This window comes from Myripristis murdjan, chromosome 24 (assembly GCF_902150065.1).
Source record: "Myripristis murdjan chromosome 24, fMyrMur1.1, whole genome shotgun sequence".
Taxonomy (NCBI): Eukaryota; Metazoa; Chordata; class Actinopteri; order Holocentriformes; family Holocentridae; genus Myripristis; species Myripristis murdjan.
Window position 1 is genome coordinate 23269084 of NC_044003.1, and position 17180 is coordinate 23286263.

At 45.5% G+C, this 17180-nt stretch overlaps 1 protein-coding gene across 3 annotated transcripts in view; it reads right to left on the reverse strand.

Moving 5' to 3' along the window:
- Nucleotides 1-113: 113 nt before the first annotated feature.
- klhl29 (kelch like family member 29) overlaps nt 114-17180 on the reverse strand; it is a 222630-nt gene continuing 205563 nt past the window's right edge. For all 3 annotated transcript variants that reach the window (XM_030047294.1, XM_030047293.1, XM_030047295.1), the window contains 3 exons: nt 11913-12106; nt 4132-4276; nt 114-1725 (listed from right to left, as the gene is read on the reverse strand). In XM_030047294.1, the coding sequence (XP_029903154.1) occupies nt 1542-1725; nt 4132-4276; nt 11913-12106 (523 nt within the window). In that variant the 3' untranslated portion in view covers nt 114-1541. The remainder of the gene's footprint in view (nt 1726-4131; nt 4277-11912; nt 12107-17180) is intronic.

The following is a 17180-nucleotide window of genomic DNA, read 5'->3' on the forward strand; positions in this document are numbered from 1 at the left end:
CATTTCTCGCTGTACATTTATTAGCGCATATTTCAAACAATTGTTATATTGCTGTAACCATGGTCCATTTTCACAGTTTCTATCCTTGTATAAAAAAAAAAGACACAGTGTGATCAGATTCTGGTATATGTATTAGGTTTCAATAATAACAATTGTTAATTTCTCCTTTTTGGGTACAGATTTACAGACACATTTTTTTTCTTTTTTAAATCCAACCTATTTTTTTTTTTCTAAAAACATTTATACAGAATCACCTTCAGGTTTTAAAATATACATATTTCCTTCCTGTATTTACAGAATTCCAGCCCAACATTGTTTGTGGGCTGCAATGAAACACACATCGTATAAAACAAAGGATGTGGGGGGAGATAATGAAAGGTAAAGAGAACCAACAGAACAAAAGACAACTTTTATGATCAAAGTCACAGATGATTATTGTGCTTTAGCTGGAGGAACTGTTCCCTCTTGAGTGTCTCTGATACCAGCAGAAGAGGAGTTTATTCTCTCCCTCAGGATCAGTGCTGTCTTTGTCCCAGAGAGCAAGAGTGTAGAAATCAAATCAAGGGAAATGTAACAGTAATACCCAAAAAAAAAAAAAAAAAATAGGCCACTCACCCCATCTCACCTTCCAGATGATATCTCAATCAGGCTGGATTTACACACACACAAAAAAGAAAAGCTACGTGGCTCAGATTTGATGGGTTTTTTTCCCCCAATGTTAAGCCAGTAATGATATTATAAAAACTGGGTTCACTGAGTTCAAAATCAGATTTTTTTTTTATTATCATAAATCCACATCTAATAAGAGCTTTGCTTCCTGGTTAGAAAAAGAAAAAAAAAAAAAAAAAGGCTTGTTCGCTCCGCTGGTAAAGAGGAAAGTCAGTGGATGTGCTGCTTCCCCTCCTCCTCGCAGGGCAGAGCCTCACTTTTCCTCCTCTCCTGTAGATGTCACTACTGAGAAAATCCATACACCACAAACAAACTCTGCTCTTTACTGAGTGACTACAAAAAAAAAAAAAAACCCTACACCTGTCGAACGGAAACCGCACAAAGACCCGGGATGGCTTTCAAACGCACCAAATCAGAAAGAAACAAAAAAACAAAACAAAAGAAACAGAGGGGGGAAGAGGGGTGCGGGGGGGGTTGGCTTGGTTGGATTTGGAAAAGACAGAACTGAAACAGCGTCTTTGAAAACGAGGAGCTATTGATTTACTAAGAGTCCCTGTGTCTGCTGGATGAGAGGATGAACTACAACCGTGACACGTACAGTACTGAAGGTTAGGCACCGTCGCCTGACATGGCCGAGTGGTTTCATATGAGTACATTCTGCACAGGGCGTTTGGGTGGGAGAGGGGAAACTGGGTGTAGAGGGGGTGGGGGGTGGGGGGTGGGGCAGGTAGTGGCCAGGTGGATGCCGGCGTCAAGTCCAGAGGTTGCTGCCTTGGCCTGGCCCGGCCCCCCCGAAGCTGCGTTCAGATTGTCCCACAAGCGGCGCTCGGCTAGTGTCGCCTCGATCCGGTCCGGTCCGGTCGGAGCCGCTCTCAGCCGCTCTGGATGTACTTCTTGATGACCACGCAGCCGTGTCTGAAGAGCGGGCAGGGCAGTGACTGGAGGAGGGTCCAGCTGTTGGTGCAGGGGTCGAACGTCTCCATGTTGCCGAGGGCCGGGCCCTCGCTGCTGACGATGCCGCCCGTGGCGTAGATCTTCCCGTCCAGGATCACGGCGCTGCGCACAAACACACACACACGTCATGTTTTCATTCATTCATTCATTCAGCAACCTTCCTCTCCAAGTGCCTGATTGTTCCATTTCGTCGAGCTCTCACACTGACATATGAGTCACGCTGCCGAATGAGCTTAGTGTGTTTTATTTGCACACGGGTAGGTTCGTGAGCTCAACGATGGCATTTTAAAACGCAACCCAAAGGCTGTCTCCCTTCCTCTTACCGGCACTGACTCTCGTGAACATAAAATAATGATCAGTAATTAGTAGTGTCAGGAAAATAAGTAGGTGAAAGTAAATGTCAGCTAATGTGGCTTAGTCATTAAAAGAGCAACAGTTGAGTGACTGCATCATGGTGGCAGAAACTCTGCTCTTACTGTTAATAGTGATCAGACAACAAAGTCACACGGAAGACAACATCTCTGAATTAAAATATGCTGATTGTTGTGCTGCAGGCGGTGCCGGGAATTATTTCACATCTCTCACACGCTCTTGCAACATGTCCAACAAGGCCACTCTATAAGGTGTGGGGGGGTGAGGGGGAGGGGGGAAATTACATTCCCTCTTGAGGGGGAGAGAAAGGAAAGTAATATAAAAAGCAAATATCTGTACAAATGTGTTCATTTGATATGAGCAACAGAAACAGGAGTTTGTGTGCAGACAGGATTAAAACTTTGGCTGTAAGCTGATTAGGGCTTTGTACCCCTATTGGGGTTTGGAATGATCTTTATTTACATAAGGTGCACGCACAGATGCACACACGCACACACACACACGCACACACAGCGAACAGCACGTAGTCCGACTGCACAATCTCGCAACACTGTTGGGACTCACAAGATTATTACATAAAGCCCAAATCTACTCAAAGAGGAAAAAGCACAGCTGATCCAAAGGGGAGAAAGCACTGCTAAAGCTTATAGCTGCTCTTCCAGATAAACAGAGGGGAGGTGCGGGCCTACAGAGTATCTGTTCTCCAGGACGATGACCTACTAGTCTACATCTATTCTGCTCTGCAGGAGCACACACCGAGGCCAATGGTGTTTCTGAGTAGTCGAGTATGGGTAATATATTCACTGTGCGTCCGCCTTTTTTTTTTTTTTTTTTTTTTTTCCTTTTTGGTTGTCAAATGTGTGCATGTTTCTTCCTCTGTTTGTTGGTCTCTTCCTCCCTCCCTCTCCCTCCCTCTCTCTCTCTCTCCCGCGCTCTCTCTGTGTGTCAGACTTAGTTAAATGTAGCAGAACAGCTGCCTGGTGTGTGTGGGAGCAGCTTATCAATAACTCTGACAACGTGATTTATGTTACACATTCCGTACATAAGATCACTGCCGAGAATTGCTTTCCCAAATGTATTTGTGCATGCTTCCTCTCAGCTGACGCGTCTACAAAGGGCTGCAGCTCAGAAAACAGCAGGTTCATTATCTAGTGAACTGCACATCTCAGTGGCTCACGCTGGCTGCGATATGGGCGGCGGTGCTCCCAAAACTCCTGCTGTACAATCCCATATTAGTCTTTATTCCCCATTTTGCTTCCCATTATTTCCAGTGCTCTAGCATGAGGCATCATTTAATGGAGGAGATTTCAGGAGCCTGACCAAAAAAAAAAAAAAAAAAAAAAAAAGCTTCAATACAAATCATGTGGAGCAATCCTGGGTCAGAATAACCAGTAGAGGCTTTTTACAGTACAATCCTGCACACACCTTTTATATGAACCAAAAAAAACAACTAAATATGGGCTATGACTATGAATACTGTAAGAAGTCAACGTAAAATCGGGTGACTAAATGTGCTGATTGGAAGTTGATTAAATCTAGCAAGGTCTCCCAATCAAACAGGTTCAAAAGTGAAGTTATGAATTGGGTCATTTTTCAACCAAGAGAGAAATTTTAAAACCCCCATCCCCAATTACAAATGCTGTCAACCCACGACGGGCTTTGTTCCAGTTTTAACGAATGGGCTTAAAAACACTTTTGCCTTTCAAATGGCCACCTAAGTTTTCGTACAAAGACTGATAGATGAATCATAAGCATGGGATTTTCATGTGAAGGATTCATCTGCAAAACAAATGAATGCCATTACTGGGGGAAAAAAAAAAAAAAAAAAAAAAAAAAACACCATTAATATTTTTTGGATTGATTTGCTGGTCGTCAAAACATGGTTTGAGGTATATTTTTGCAAAATACTTGACTGATTTTGAAAACACCTGCATTTTCAGTTCTTGCGGATTATGAAAATTGGAAGGAAAAAATTTGAAAGGTGGATCTTCAAAACTGAACATCAATATATAAAAAAATATATGGTGAATACAGCCAAACAAAGCCTAGATAGGACTTAACTCTACTTGTAGTGCTTTTTCATTAACACCTTGATCTGATGGAGCCGTGTTCTCCAGCAACACGTCGAGCCCTTACCTGCAGAACTGCCGGGAGTGATTCATGTTGGGTCCGGCCTTGATGTTGCCTTTGTCTGGGTCGTAGATAGTGGTGGCTCGAGCGTAGGCTCCTCCCAGGATGAATATAAAACCATTTAGACTCACTGCAGGGGCATATTTGTTATCTGCATGAAAGAGAGTGAGGGAGAGAGCGAGAGAGGAAAAGAGATTTTTATAAAAGAAAAACACAAAGCTATTGTTTGAATGTCATTCTCACTCACAGCAGAAATTTCCATTCGGTATAATGGCATCATTTTGTTTTTCATTTTTCCTCCAGTCCCCTTGCCGCGTGCAAAGACCATCATCTACATTTTCCTTATCACTTTACAGATGTGCCACTCTCGAGCTGCGGACGGCTTTGGAAAATGGGAGAATTTTACATTGAATAGCGAGCCAATGAAAGAGCAGAGTTCATAAATCACTGCGGCTTTATTGGGTTGCGCTCCAAAACATATTTGGGCCCGGCTGCAATATGAAAGACTTACCTAAGTCCCAATAATTCACAATTGGATTATGCCCTCTGGCACCTTTGTAGAGTCACAAAATAAAAATAAATAAATAAATAAATAAAAAAAAAAACTGCATGTATTGGAAATGCATGAGCGAGGAGTTGGGATATTGCATACTGTGCATACTGTATAATTCAATCTGATACAGTATAGGACACGGGGAAAACAGAGGCATTGAGGCGGCACAGCTGTGGAATAATAGATGATGGGAAACAAAATGAAAACAGTGGTTCGTGCTGAACGGTGCCATTGGAAACCTGCGGCTAGCGAGCAGGCGCCCTGCTGTGTGGGAAGAGGAAGTGTATTTCAAACTCAGGGCAATTGCTCTCCAGTCGACTGCAGCTGGCCAATTTACAAACAGCATGAATAATGTGCAGACGCTCGGCCGTAAACCGCCGTCCTCGCTGTTCCCTGACACAATGGACAGACGTCTCGCAGAGCGAATGAGCACGTCGAGCCTGACACCTTTATAATTGTGGCAGGAGCCCTAAAACCTTCTCTCGTGTAATAGAGACGCCGGCCCACATCCGAGTACGCGCGCGCGTCCTCTGTCAAAAACACAAGTGAGTGGTGCCCCTGCTGCAGCGGCCTCAGCTGGCAATGACAACTTCACCTTGAGAGGAGCGCTGCCACCCTCTACCCAAAATATTGATTTTATTTAACCTTTCTAAACCCAATGATCCGCCACTACCAGTCTTCCAAGCATATGTGTGTATGTGTGTGTGTGCATGTAGGCGAGTGCACACATGACGTTTTGCGCCGGCTTCCATAAACAAGGCACACTTATTTTGGTCTGCTCGCCCCCTGAGGCAGAATAAAGGAGGACATTCTCAAAGGAAAAGCCTCTCTCTTCCCCCCCCCATGCAAACTCTCCCACCATCAGTCCCTCCCGCTCTTGTGTGGACGCACCGTAGGCAGCGCTTTGAGTGCCTGGAGAAGTACTGTGCAGGTAAATCTCATTCTCGTTTGGCAAGGCTCAAAGGGCCGTTATTGGCACTGAATGTCTCTCCACCATTTCGCTGTCTTTTATCCCCCCGGGCTCTTTGCTCGCCACGTGCGGCGGCCAGGCCTTCCGCATGAAACACGACCCGTTTGCTGCTGAAGCGACCTGGTGCAGAGAAAGCCTCTTTGACATAAGATGCAAAATATAACCCAAATGCCAAATATAAATATTCAACTGAGATGGCTTTTTTTGGCCTTTATTTATTTATTTTTTTCTAAACTGACGCTGGTTTTCAAATATGAGGACTACTATGCCATTAAATAAAAATAAGTATTACTAGAGTATAAACGTGATCTGAATGAAATGTTTGAATAACACAATGAAAAAAGAGAATATTACACATACACAATAAAAAGATGAGAGAGATACTGTCAAGCAATATTAATCTAAAAAAGTCTTTAAAAAAGGAGCAAGAGAATAACTTCTTTCATATCAGAGAGGGAAGGCATGGATTGATATTTCAGAAAAGGCAGATATGGTAGACAGTTGTCCCTCGCTATAACGCGGTTCACCTTTCGCGGCCTCGCAGTTTCGCGGATTTTTTTAGTGCGGATTTTTTTAGTTTTTTTTAACAGCGCATTGTGTTCTGCGTCCTTATTTTTCTACGAAGGTTTGAACTTTGAGTGTTTAAACGAGAGAGAAAAGTGAGAAAATGTGAATGCCTGTCTGAGAAAAGTGTATAAAGTGTGTAGTGAGGGGTTTTCCAGCCTTAAAACATCTAGAATAATTGTAAAAAAAAAATAAAGCTGACTACTTTGCGGATTTCGCCTATTGCGGGTTATTTTTAGAACGTAACTCCCGCGATAAACGAGGGACCACTGTACACAGATAAATGTTAGTAAAATGATAAATCGGTTTAACTCTTCCAAATGCTGTCAGCTTAAAAAATGTGATTTCTTTTGCTGAGATGGCGGGGCAGACACATTTTTTTTTGAAATTACACACTGTACACACTGGGGTTTGTTTGGTTTCCCAGCCCCTCTGGTCATGAAACTCACCCAATATATCACACACCACCGCTGACCACATTCTGAATATAAAATAAATAAAGCTGGAAAAAACAACAGCACCGATAGCATGTATGTACAGGGCAGCAGTGATGGGAGCACAGGCGTGCCTGCAGGACGACACAGGCTGACACAGCCCCTCGCACGCCTGTAAAACAGCTTAGTCACCGAGTCTGGGACCCTTCAGGCTGAGGTCAAGGACAACAAACAAGTGAAAAAAACAATCTCCCTCTCACTCACACACACCCTCACACACCCATGGGTTAAAAAAAAATCTGTGGTTGCTGTCCAAACAAACTCCTTGTTGTTCCCTCACATTTGTTGCCATCTGACTCCTGCGTCAACAGAGCAGATATCTGATCTGATAAAGCTGTACCGGAACAACACCAGAGTGATAACACACACCCACACACACACACACACACACACACACACACACACATACGTCCTGAGTCCCACAACAAATGCAAATGTATCACCACTCATTCAATCAAAGACACATACATGCTTCACACACACACACACACACACACACACACACAAACTATCAAAGACACACTGCTGCAGATAAGACCGGATTCTGATAAAGGCTCCCAGACAAACACGGCTAGTCAGCACAAAGCCACAGCGTTACACGGACATGGAAATGTGCAGTCAGTTTCCATGCAGTCACAGGCCGAGGCGGGAGGAGAGCATTATGTAAACAAAGAATAAACAGGACATTCTCCTCCAAGATGCCTGGATATCCTCTGAGCACCAGCAGGGAGAGCGAGAGAGAAGAAAGAAATGGGACAATGAAACTTCAGTTCCCACTGCCAGAAGCTTAGATAAGATTACATCCAGGGAATTAGAGCAGCAAAACAGTTTTTTTTTTTTTTTTTCCGGCTTTGTTTTGTTTGTTTTTTTGTTTTTTTTTTCCCCCTCTCATACAATGTCTTTTTTGTGTGGCGTGAGTGGAGTAAGAGCTTTGAAATGACAGGACGAAAAGGCAGGGGAGCGAAAGAGCACGATGTCCTTTAATTCGGCGAAAATGGAGAAAGATGAGAGCGGCGCGGGGACTGTCCAATTAGGTAGCTATGGAAACACTTCATTTTCTCCACCTCTCGGTCTCGCACTTTTTCTTCCTACTTCCCCCTCCCTTGTCTTTAATGGTGCTCTCAGCCTCCATACACGTTCGGCCGCTACGTCATTTGCGCGGGTAATTGTTCCGCAGTCAATTTCTCGATAGAGCAATCTGGGCCCGCCGCTTCTCCACCCGGGTCCCTGGAGCCAACCAGTCAATGGCTGCCTGTCTATCAGCGGGAAGCACACACCAGGCGAATGTTGGAGAGAGCTCGACAACGCCTAGTGTGTGTGTGTGTGTGAGATCAGACATAAGCATATGCATGTTTGTGGAGTGGAACGGCGTGTGCATTACACCAAGTAAGAATGTGTGTTTGTCCTCCAAGTGGAGGTGCTTCATACATACTGCATGCGAGGGTGCATAATTGTGTTCCTGTGTTTCCATACATGCGCCACACTCCGCCGACGGATCCGCTGAAGATCAAGGCAGACGGAGACGCGGTGCGACTCAACAGACGTGTCGAACGGACTATTTTTGGCGCGGGCGATATTATTTTTCACTCGGCGAGGGATAGGAAGTCGGTGTTGATAAGTGTTTGTGAAACCCATTTGCAGTCCATGCAGGAGATGGTCCATGCAGAGCAAACGGCGCATGCACGCACACACACACACACACACACAGCTGTATTTGTGTCAGTCGATAAGCTAGTGCTGAGGGACTGCGAGAGAGAGGGAGAGTCGGTGGGGGGGCGAGGGAGATGGGGAGAGAGATTAGAGAGAGAGAGGGAGAGAGAGAGAGAGGGTGAAAGAAACGGAGAGAGGCGGAGGGTTGATAGAGAAGCGCCCCCCCCACCAGTGCGCTAAAATCATCGCCAGCCCAATTTCACAGGAAGCACTAAACCCGTCCATTATCCCCTGGCTCGTTGGCTGTCAGACGCACGCTCGTCTACACCCTGACAGATGACTGTCTGTCTGTCTGTCTGCCTGCCTGCCTCTCACAAACATCACACACATGCAGTGCACCATACCCCCCGGCCTGTTACATAATCATTCATACCCCTGTGTGTGTGTGTGTGCCTGTGCCACAAGGAAGATATGGGTGAGATGAGGTAAGGGCAAGGTGGCTCTGTGTACCTGCGTGTGTGTGTTTGCGCAGGAGGTGTACACATGTGCAAGTGTAATGTGTGTACAAGTCAAGTCAAGTGTGTGTGTGTGTGTTTGTGTCTCATCAGAGTTCCACTTATTTTTCCTTGCAGCTCTGCCAGCTGCTCTGCCAGCCCTTTAATACCATTCAGCTGTCCCCCAGCCACCCGAGTTACATAACCATCATTTCACTCGTGGTGTTCTCAGTGTAAAAAGGCACTAATATCCAGAGCCGCTTCATGGGCTACAACGCTCAAGAAAGCGCATCGCCGCCGCCGCCGCCACCACCGCCACCGCCGCTTTAATGACGTAAGAACGGCTTCTTGTCGGGAAATAGTTCTCTTTGTTTCTCTTTGTTGCCTGCCGCTGCCAGTGCGGCCCGAAGCCACTGCCCGAGCGCGCCGCGAAACAAAACATCGTTAACGTAACATTCTGGTGGCTCTTCGGCTTTGGAGCCTGGCATCCCTCGCATGTCTGCATCTCAAATAGGAAAAGCCGGCATCAAACTTCAAACTCAAACCGGTTTTGATTTCGCATTTTGTTTGTGAAGACCGCTCTGGTTGTTGAAATCCATTTATTGTGTTATTGCATCACTTAAGATGTTCTTTTTTTTCCCTGTATTTTACGGGTTAGGTTATTTTATTTCATTTTAGCACAGCACATATATTGGTCTTTTTTTTTTTTTTTTTTTCTTTTTCCGGCATTTAGCAGGAAGGTTTGCCAATCAAACCACAGCGGGCGCACGGACGAGAGAAATCAAGTGGGCTAATTTCAAATCGATGGCTATCAGTCCCGTGCCGCGTCCTGCGCAAATCAATTTTTGCCCTTGAAGGAGGTTGAGGCGCTCGCGAGGCCGATATCAAGTGTTTGAATCGCAGGCTTCCACCAAGCATGAGGCAGCTTGGTTAAAATATGTCTTTTTTCCTTGTGCAGTGTCCTTCACAGGTCCCGGCTGGCCGACTGGGATTTGGCCGCAGACTTGTGCAGTGAACCCGCAACGACTGTGATGATTAGCCGGTGACATGTCAGAGAGCCACGGCGCCATTCATCTAGCACTCCGGCTATGGCCTTCTCATAAAAATGCCAACGCAATAAAATGGAAAAAATAGAGAAATCAGGAAAATACTTAATAGGATGATCATAAAACAAGTAAACAGAAATGAATAAATATGTACCGTGATTGGATTAAATGGCAAAACAAACACATGAATATGTAACACAAAGGATAAAACTAGGAAAATTAAACTGTCAAATATAAGCAAAACAGTAAATAAAACAGAAATAAACGCCTCAAGTACAGATCAAAAAAAGATGCCTTCATTTTGTTCCGACACATATAAATGAATTCATGCATATTTGAAGGTGGATTACGCGAGTTGAGATGCTGGCATGCATGGTCACCACACAGGGAAGTCTGGGGCTGAGCATCAAATCTATGCTCGTGGGGAAATTTCTGCTCGAGTCGTCTTAGAGAGAACAAACTCCACATCAAAGTGAGCAGACAAAAGCCTCCTTGCAGTCTGAGACGGGCTGAGAGCTTGACACGCATGCGACTAATTAGGACCGCACAGCTGTTCATCTTCCATCCGGTTCAACTGGCTTTGTAAAATAGATTATGGTGCTGTTTGGACGTGAGGCATCACTCCCACAATGAATCTGCACTAATGGCGCCTCCCCCCGTTTGGTCTCCCATCGAGACCAAACGGGGGAAGCACCATTAGCGCATCCACAGATGGCGAGTGAATTTTTTGGGGATCTTAATCCGTCCTGTAGTCTTGCTTTCTTCACTTTTGGAATGATTTCTTTGCCTGTTTTGACTTCATCAAAGTGTTTTGTCAAACGTGTCACGAAGGACGACAGAACGCCTCGAATAAACAGTTTGAGGCCAGATCTCGAGATTTCTGACAGCATATCTGATTCCCACAACAGACTCTTTTTTTTTTTTTTTTTTTTTTTCTAAATTTACTTATACTACACTGGCAATCGTGAAAAGTTTGGTGGAGGATGGATAACGCTATGGGCTTGTTTTTCTGGGGTTGGCCTCAGCCCCTCAGTTCCAGTGAAGAGAAATCTTAATACTTTACTTTTTACTTTTTTCTCTTTATTATGATGGGACAGTGCACATTAATGAACATGAGATTACATATACAGATAAATCTATATAGAAAAACATGTAAATATGCCGGAGTCAGCTTAAAGCTAATTTCCATCCGTAGTCCTCTTCAGTTTATCAAGACATTTTGGACAATTCTCTGCTCCCAACTTTGTGGGAACAGTTTGGGGGAAGGCCCTTTTCACAAAGCAAGGTCCATAAAGACATGGTTGGGTGAGTTTGATGTGGAGGAACTTGACTGGCCCACACAGAGTCCTGATCTTAACCCCATCCAACACCTTTGGGATGAACTAGAACGCAGATTGTGAGCCGGGACCTTTCGTCCAGCATCAGAGTCTGACCTCACAAATGCTCCTCTGGATGAAACGGGCAAAAATTCCCACACACTTCAAGATTTTGGACACACTCCAAAATCTTGTAGAAAGCCTTCCCAGACGAGTGGAAGCTGTTCTAGCTGCAAAGGGAGGGGGGCAACTCCATTTTAATGCCTATGGATTTAGCATTTTAATGTGTAGGTGGTCCAATACTTTTGTCCATATAGCGTAGATAGATAGCTTATTTTTGATTTAGCTGTATCCACACTGATGTGACCGTGAATTATGAACCGCGACAGCAGAGAGAAATTTCTGTACTTGGAAATGTTTCCTACAGTCTATACGTCAGTTCATGTTCATGTTGTGCACAATCTGTCCAACCTTTAATACAATTCAAAACAACATAGCCTGGCGCACACAGGCTTGACAGAGAAAACAAACATTTCTAGGATAATACAAGGACATTGCTATTCAGTGGCAACATGTCCTTGTATTCCCTCGAGGACGGAGCGTTCGCCTCCATACACAATGTGCTCACATGTGTGCACGCGCATATGTGAGTGTGTGTGTGAGTCAGTGTTTGTGATAGAGAGTGTAAGTTATGTCTCACCTATCATGGGTGATTCAATGAAGCTCCAGGTGTTGCTCTGCGGTACGTAAGATTGGAGGACGCCCGCCGAGCGTCCGGCCTCGTTCACGCCTCCGAACACGTACACCTTCCCCCCACATACTGTGGCCGCCGCTGAGTGGACCGGCTTAGGCAGCGGAGATACCGTCTCCCACTGGTTAGTGATGGTGTCGTACCTGGACACACGGGGAGAGATGAGACATCTGTAAGGAGATTTCACAGGGTTTACGTTTCTTTTAAAGGATGACTGTTAGGTCAGTGTTGAACCTACTGGAAAGAAAAAAATGAGGAAAATGAGAAAAGAATGACAGGACGGCATGATAAGGTGCAGGTTAAGATCCAGGGGTATCTATAGCCATGTCCCAGAAGCATACTATTAAACTCAATCTAACCATATGTAGTGTGGTCTGGCATCATCAGGCCAATTCACAAATGCAAATTAGTCTGGAGTCCCTCAGTTCATTTTTTTTTATTTTCAAGGGGCATTATCAAAACAGTCACAGACCAAAATGCCTCTGAACGCAACCGGATAGACCTACAACCAATCAGAGCAATGGGTGCTGAGTGACTGCTGAGCCTCAGTGACAGTAACTGAGTAACTGAAGTAACTGAGGCAACATCTTTTCAGTTTGATAAAAGTTACACTGAAGTTATAGGATCTGGGGAACATAGTGGACACCGTCTTCGTCTTTCGCAACTCCAAATTACTTTAGGATACACCGCTTATAACCGCCTCTTATTCTTCATACGCCAGTGCTGCAGTCAGTCATTTCCATACACCAATCTTAGTTGAAACACAATCGTGAAGTTCCCACTGCCATGAATTCACTTTCCAACGCTCGTTTTGGCTGAAGGGCTGACAGATATAATTAGGAGAATGCCTACACCACCAGGGAAGATGAAAAAGGCCAACGATTACGTACAATGACAGCAATTAAAGCAATTACACAAAGCAACATATGTTGGGAGCTACAAGCCATTAGTCTCTGGAGTTGGGCTGTGTGTCAGCTCCGAGCTTTGGACCTCTCTCACTGAGGCCTCTTTGGCAGAGACTGCAAACGGCAAGCCTTGAATTCAGCCGACCCAGACCAGCACAAACACGCGCCGCGAGATGAAAGGGCCTGACACAATGGGCCGCACGTGAGCAAGTCTGTGGCCTTCTGTATTGTGAATTTGTCAAGCATGAGGTTGAGTGTGTGTGCATCTGTGCGTGTCTCTTTTTTTCCCCCCCCCACTTATTCGCGACAAATATTCATCTGTTTGTGCGCATCACTGTGTGTGCGAGTGTGCGTTTTTGCCCTGTGGCTCCATTAGCGCTGTGTGCTAGCAGCGTAATCCCGTGTCCATGGGCCACTGATCAAAGCAGCCTCGCCGACAGCCTTCCAGCTGGAGTAGGCCTCATTAGAGAACCCCAAACGGATCCCGGATCCACGATTAAAACTCGCATCCATTTAGACTCGGGCGAGCCTTCTTCATCAAAACTGTTTCTTTATCTGTTCTGGTGGAAAAAAAGGGGTGAAAAAAAAAAAAAAAAAAAAAAAAAACTTTGAATGAAATCTGCGCCCACCATCCCACAGGATAACTTGCTACAAACTCTCGATGCTTGGGGGGGAGCTCCACTGCTGCGGCATGTGAATTAAAACACAGAATGTGGAAGTGTTGATAGCATTCAGCTCCCTCTGTGAGGGGCTGCCCGATAAAAGACGAGAGGAGATGGGTGCATTAGCCTTTTGGGAATATTCTCTCCGGGGATCGATATTGTCCTCAGCCACGGCTGCTGATGAGACAGGTTTAAAGCAACTGCAAGTCTGAGGGAGAGGAGTGACTTATCAGACACCCTCCAACGGCAGACTTAAAGCACTCAGACAGGCGATTAGCTCTATTTAAACACAGACAGACTCGGGCGCGTGCACGCACACACACATGGACACACACACACATGCACAGTGCTGCGTCAGGTTGGGTAAATGAGCCCCGCGGAGATAGAGGGACCGAGGCTCGTCCCGTTCCCAGGCAGATGTAATTACCCCTCGGACCACACCGGGGGAGCTGTGTAAATGTGAGGGTCAGACGCGACTGAGTGACGCCGATTATGGGATAGACAGCAAGGTAGAGCCCGTGCAAACAGTTGGTCAAAATGAGAGAGGATGCCGAGTAATTCCTCGCCGGGAGAGAGAGAGGAAAAAAAAAAACCCTGACGACTCCACGCTGGATGTAAACGCAGCATCCTCATTGTAAATGTCAACCGTAGAGGGGGGAGAGATCGTTTGTGAATCTATTAGTTTGCCCTACCCTTTCATGTGAGCAGCCTGCATATTACTCTAATCTTCCGCTGTTTAATATAAACAAGGCGCAGCTATCAGTCACTCGGCGTGTCGGTCGGCGGAGTGTGAATAAAGAGGAACACAGGGAGGTCAGAATAAACGCGGAGTCTCAGCCAGCCTCAGAGGTCACAGACCCGATTGAATTCATTACACGTGTGATTCACCGTCAAACATTTTATATGAACCGTGACATTATGACTGACACTAAAATGATTCTAGGTGATGGTGCATATGGTTTGATTATATCTCCAAGGGGACAGGAGCAGGAGGGAGGGAGCAGAAGCAGGACAGAAACAAAGACCGTCCCTTTTCTCCTTGGTAAGAGACAGACGGCGAGGCGCGCGGGCCCTTCTCAGCGTCACAAAGACACCGTAGGAGTTTATCCATCAAATGCATTGTGCCGCATCGATTGCTTTTTGGTAAGTGTTTACACACAAAGGCTGATCGCCGCGTGAAGTCATGTAATCAGCTGTAGCGCCTGACAGGGCTTGTTTCATCACGCAGGGAAAATCATCTTGGAAATAAGGCTGCAGAGGTACAACTGCAAAAAAAAAAAAAAAAAAATGAAACATGTAGGTATATATATGTTTATATATACACGTACACACAGATAGGCTTTATGCAGCCATTGTCACACAGGGTCAGAAGAGGGAGAAAGGAAAAGAAAGTTGTTTTAATACAGTTTGTATCTTCTGATTATTTAGAATTAGAACCTAAAAACAAAATGGAAAAACAGAAAATTGTTCTCATTATAAATAAATGGATGATGGATGGATGGATAGGTATATTTTGTAGGAAGCTGGCTCCATCCTTCACTGTGTTCGCCTTCCTCATTTTGGCATTGCAGCGCCTGCTGGGGTAGCTTATGTTTTAAAAGCCACCACTCGAATTTCATTTTCCAAGGCGACGTCGGCTCACTTGTCAACGGGACATTCTCGACGACGGCGGCGGCTTACGCGAACCTGCGAATCGGAGGGGTTTGCGTTTGATGCGACGGCGGAGTGACGGCCCTGCCCAGGTGAAACTGGACGGCTGCCACGGATCCAGAAACAGATATGCGGAGATATATCAAAGCAGATGGCGGAGCACAACTGGGTGAGGGGGCTGGCTGCAATGCCAAAGAAACGCAGCAAAGCTCTCCTCGCAGAGAAGATGACCCCTTCTGGCTGTACACTCACGCCTGTCATGTTTGCTTTTGTCGACAGCGGACCAGCTTGCCACATCCCCACCTACTTTTCCTGCTCTGCACAGCGCGCATGAAAAATGAGGCCCGGACACGACGCCGACAGTGTGCAGGGAACAAGATGGTGTAGAAATAACAGGTGTAAATGCAAGGGCGTGATCAGATTGTTCATTTTGAGGAGAGCACATCCAGATGCAGATTGCAGTTCAATACCAGGCGTAGACTGCGGGGGGAGAGAGAGAGAGAGAGAGAGAGATAGAGAGAGAGCAATAGAAGCCTGGGAGATTAACTGCAGCAATCTCCAACAGCACTTTCGCTTCCCCTCGAAACAGGAGGGTGTCAGGATATAGCCTGATCCTCGGCGAAGGATACGTTTGTCAGCTGGTGATGACATCACCAAAGAGCCGAGGAAATGTGACCCATAAGCTGATATTGCCCCTTAGGCCCTTGCTGTGTAATGTTGACAAGAAAACCTACATGTGAGCCACAGACCATAAAAATTAATGGATGCAATAAACTGCCAAGCGTTATATAGCTTTCTATGGGATTTTCTCAGTGGCACGGCATGCCAAAAAGCCCTCGGAGTGTGTCATCTTGGATTTTTTTTTTTTTTTCTGTTTATGGAGGAGTAAAAAAAAATAAAAATAAAAATATAGGCTGAGGAAAAACTGAATAAATAGTTATATGAATGAGATGATTAGAAAGTGTGGTTGAATTAAGAGGGCGTCCATAGAAAAGCCTTAGGTGCAGCTTGAGCCCCACAGCTCATTTAGAGGTTACTTACTCGTTCCCGCTTCTTCACACTGAAGACGCAGGAACTGGATAAGCATCTAGGGTCAATACAGACCATCCATCTCTCTAGCATGACCCAGATACATACACTAGCTCACTGTCTCTGCCACTCTCCCTCTTACCCATACACACAAATGATGCAATCTAATCATGCAGAAGCAGCCCATGGCATCCGAGCCGATGCACTGATATGGTTACCTGCAGGAAGAGAGTGGATGATGAACCCAGCCATTCTCTCTTGCTCTGGCCTTCTCTCTCTCTCTCTCTCCCTCTCTCCAACACACATATACACACACACACGTGCATGTGATAAACTGTAATAGATGAGCTGCCAGTCTCTGAGAATCTGACACGCATCCATTTCCCATGAGATACAAACTACAGCGTGCGGCGAGCGCGAGGAGGGAGAGCAGGAAGTGAGCGGAGGGAGGGAGGAAGATGGAGAGCGGGAGGAGAAAATGCCTTGCTCGGATGACAAAACCACTCTCGCTCTATACACCTCGGCGCTGACAAAAAAGGACCCATTACGAGCCAGAGGAGTGCATCACGCCGCACTCACAACCGCAGCGGAATGGCACGCCAATGCTGACCAACAATAGCCGCACCTCATACCGACTATTAAAAGCCTTCAGATTCAAACAGCTAGGAGAGAAAGATGATGAGCAGCACATTCAGAGCGGGAGGACACTGTAAGACACACTAAAAAAAAACGCTGTTGCTATTTTTTTTAAAGAGATTTTTTTTTTTTTTTTTTAATTCATACAGTGTTTTGGTAGCCAGGCCTCTCAAGCCACTCAGGCGTATTAAAATTGTCTACCCAACAAAACAGCCTTCTAACCTTTAAAAACTGGGTGAGCACAACTGAATACATTGGATGTTAGTCTGAAGAAAAAAAAAACAAAAAAAAAAAAACGATGCATTTATTGCCTGCAGAGAAGAGCTGATGCTCTA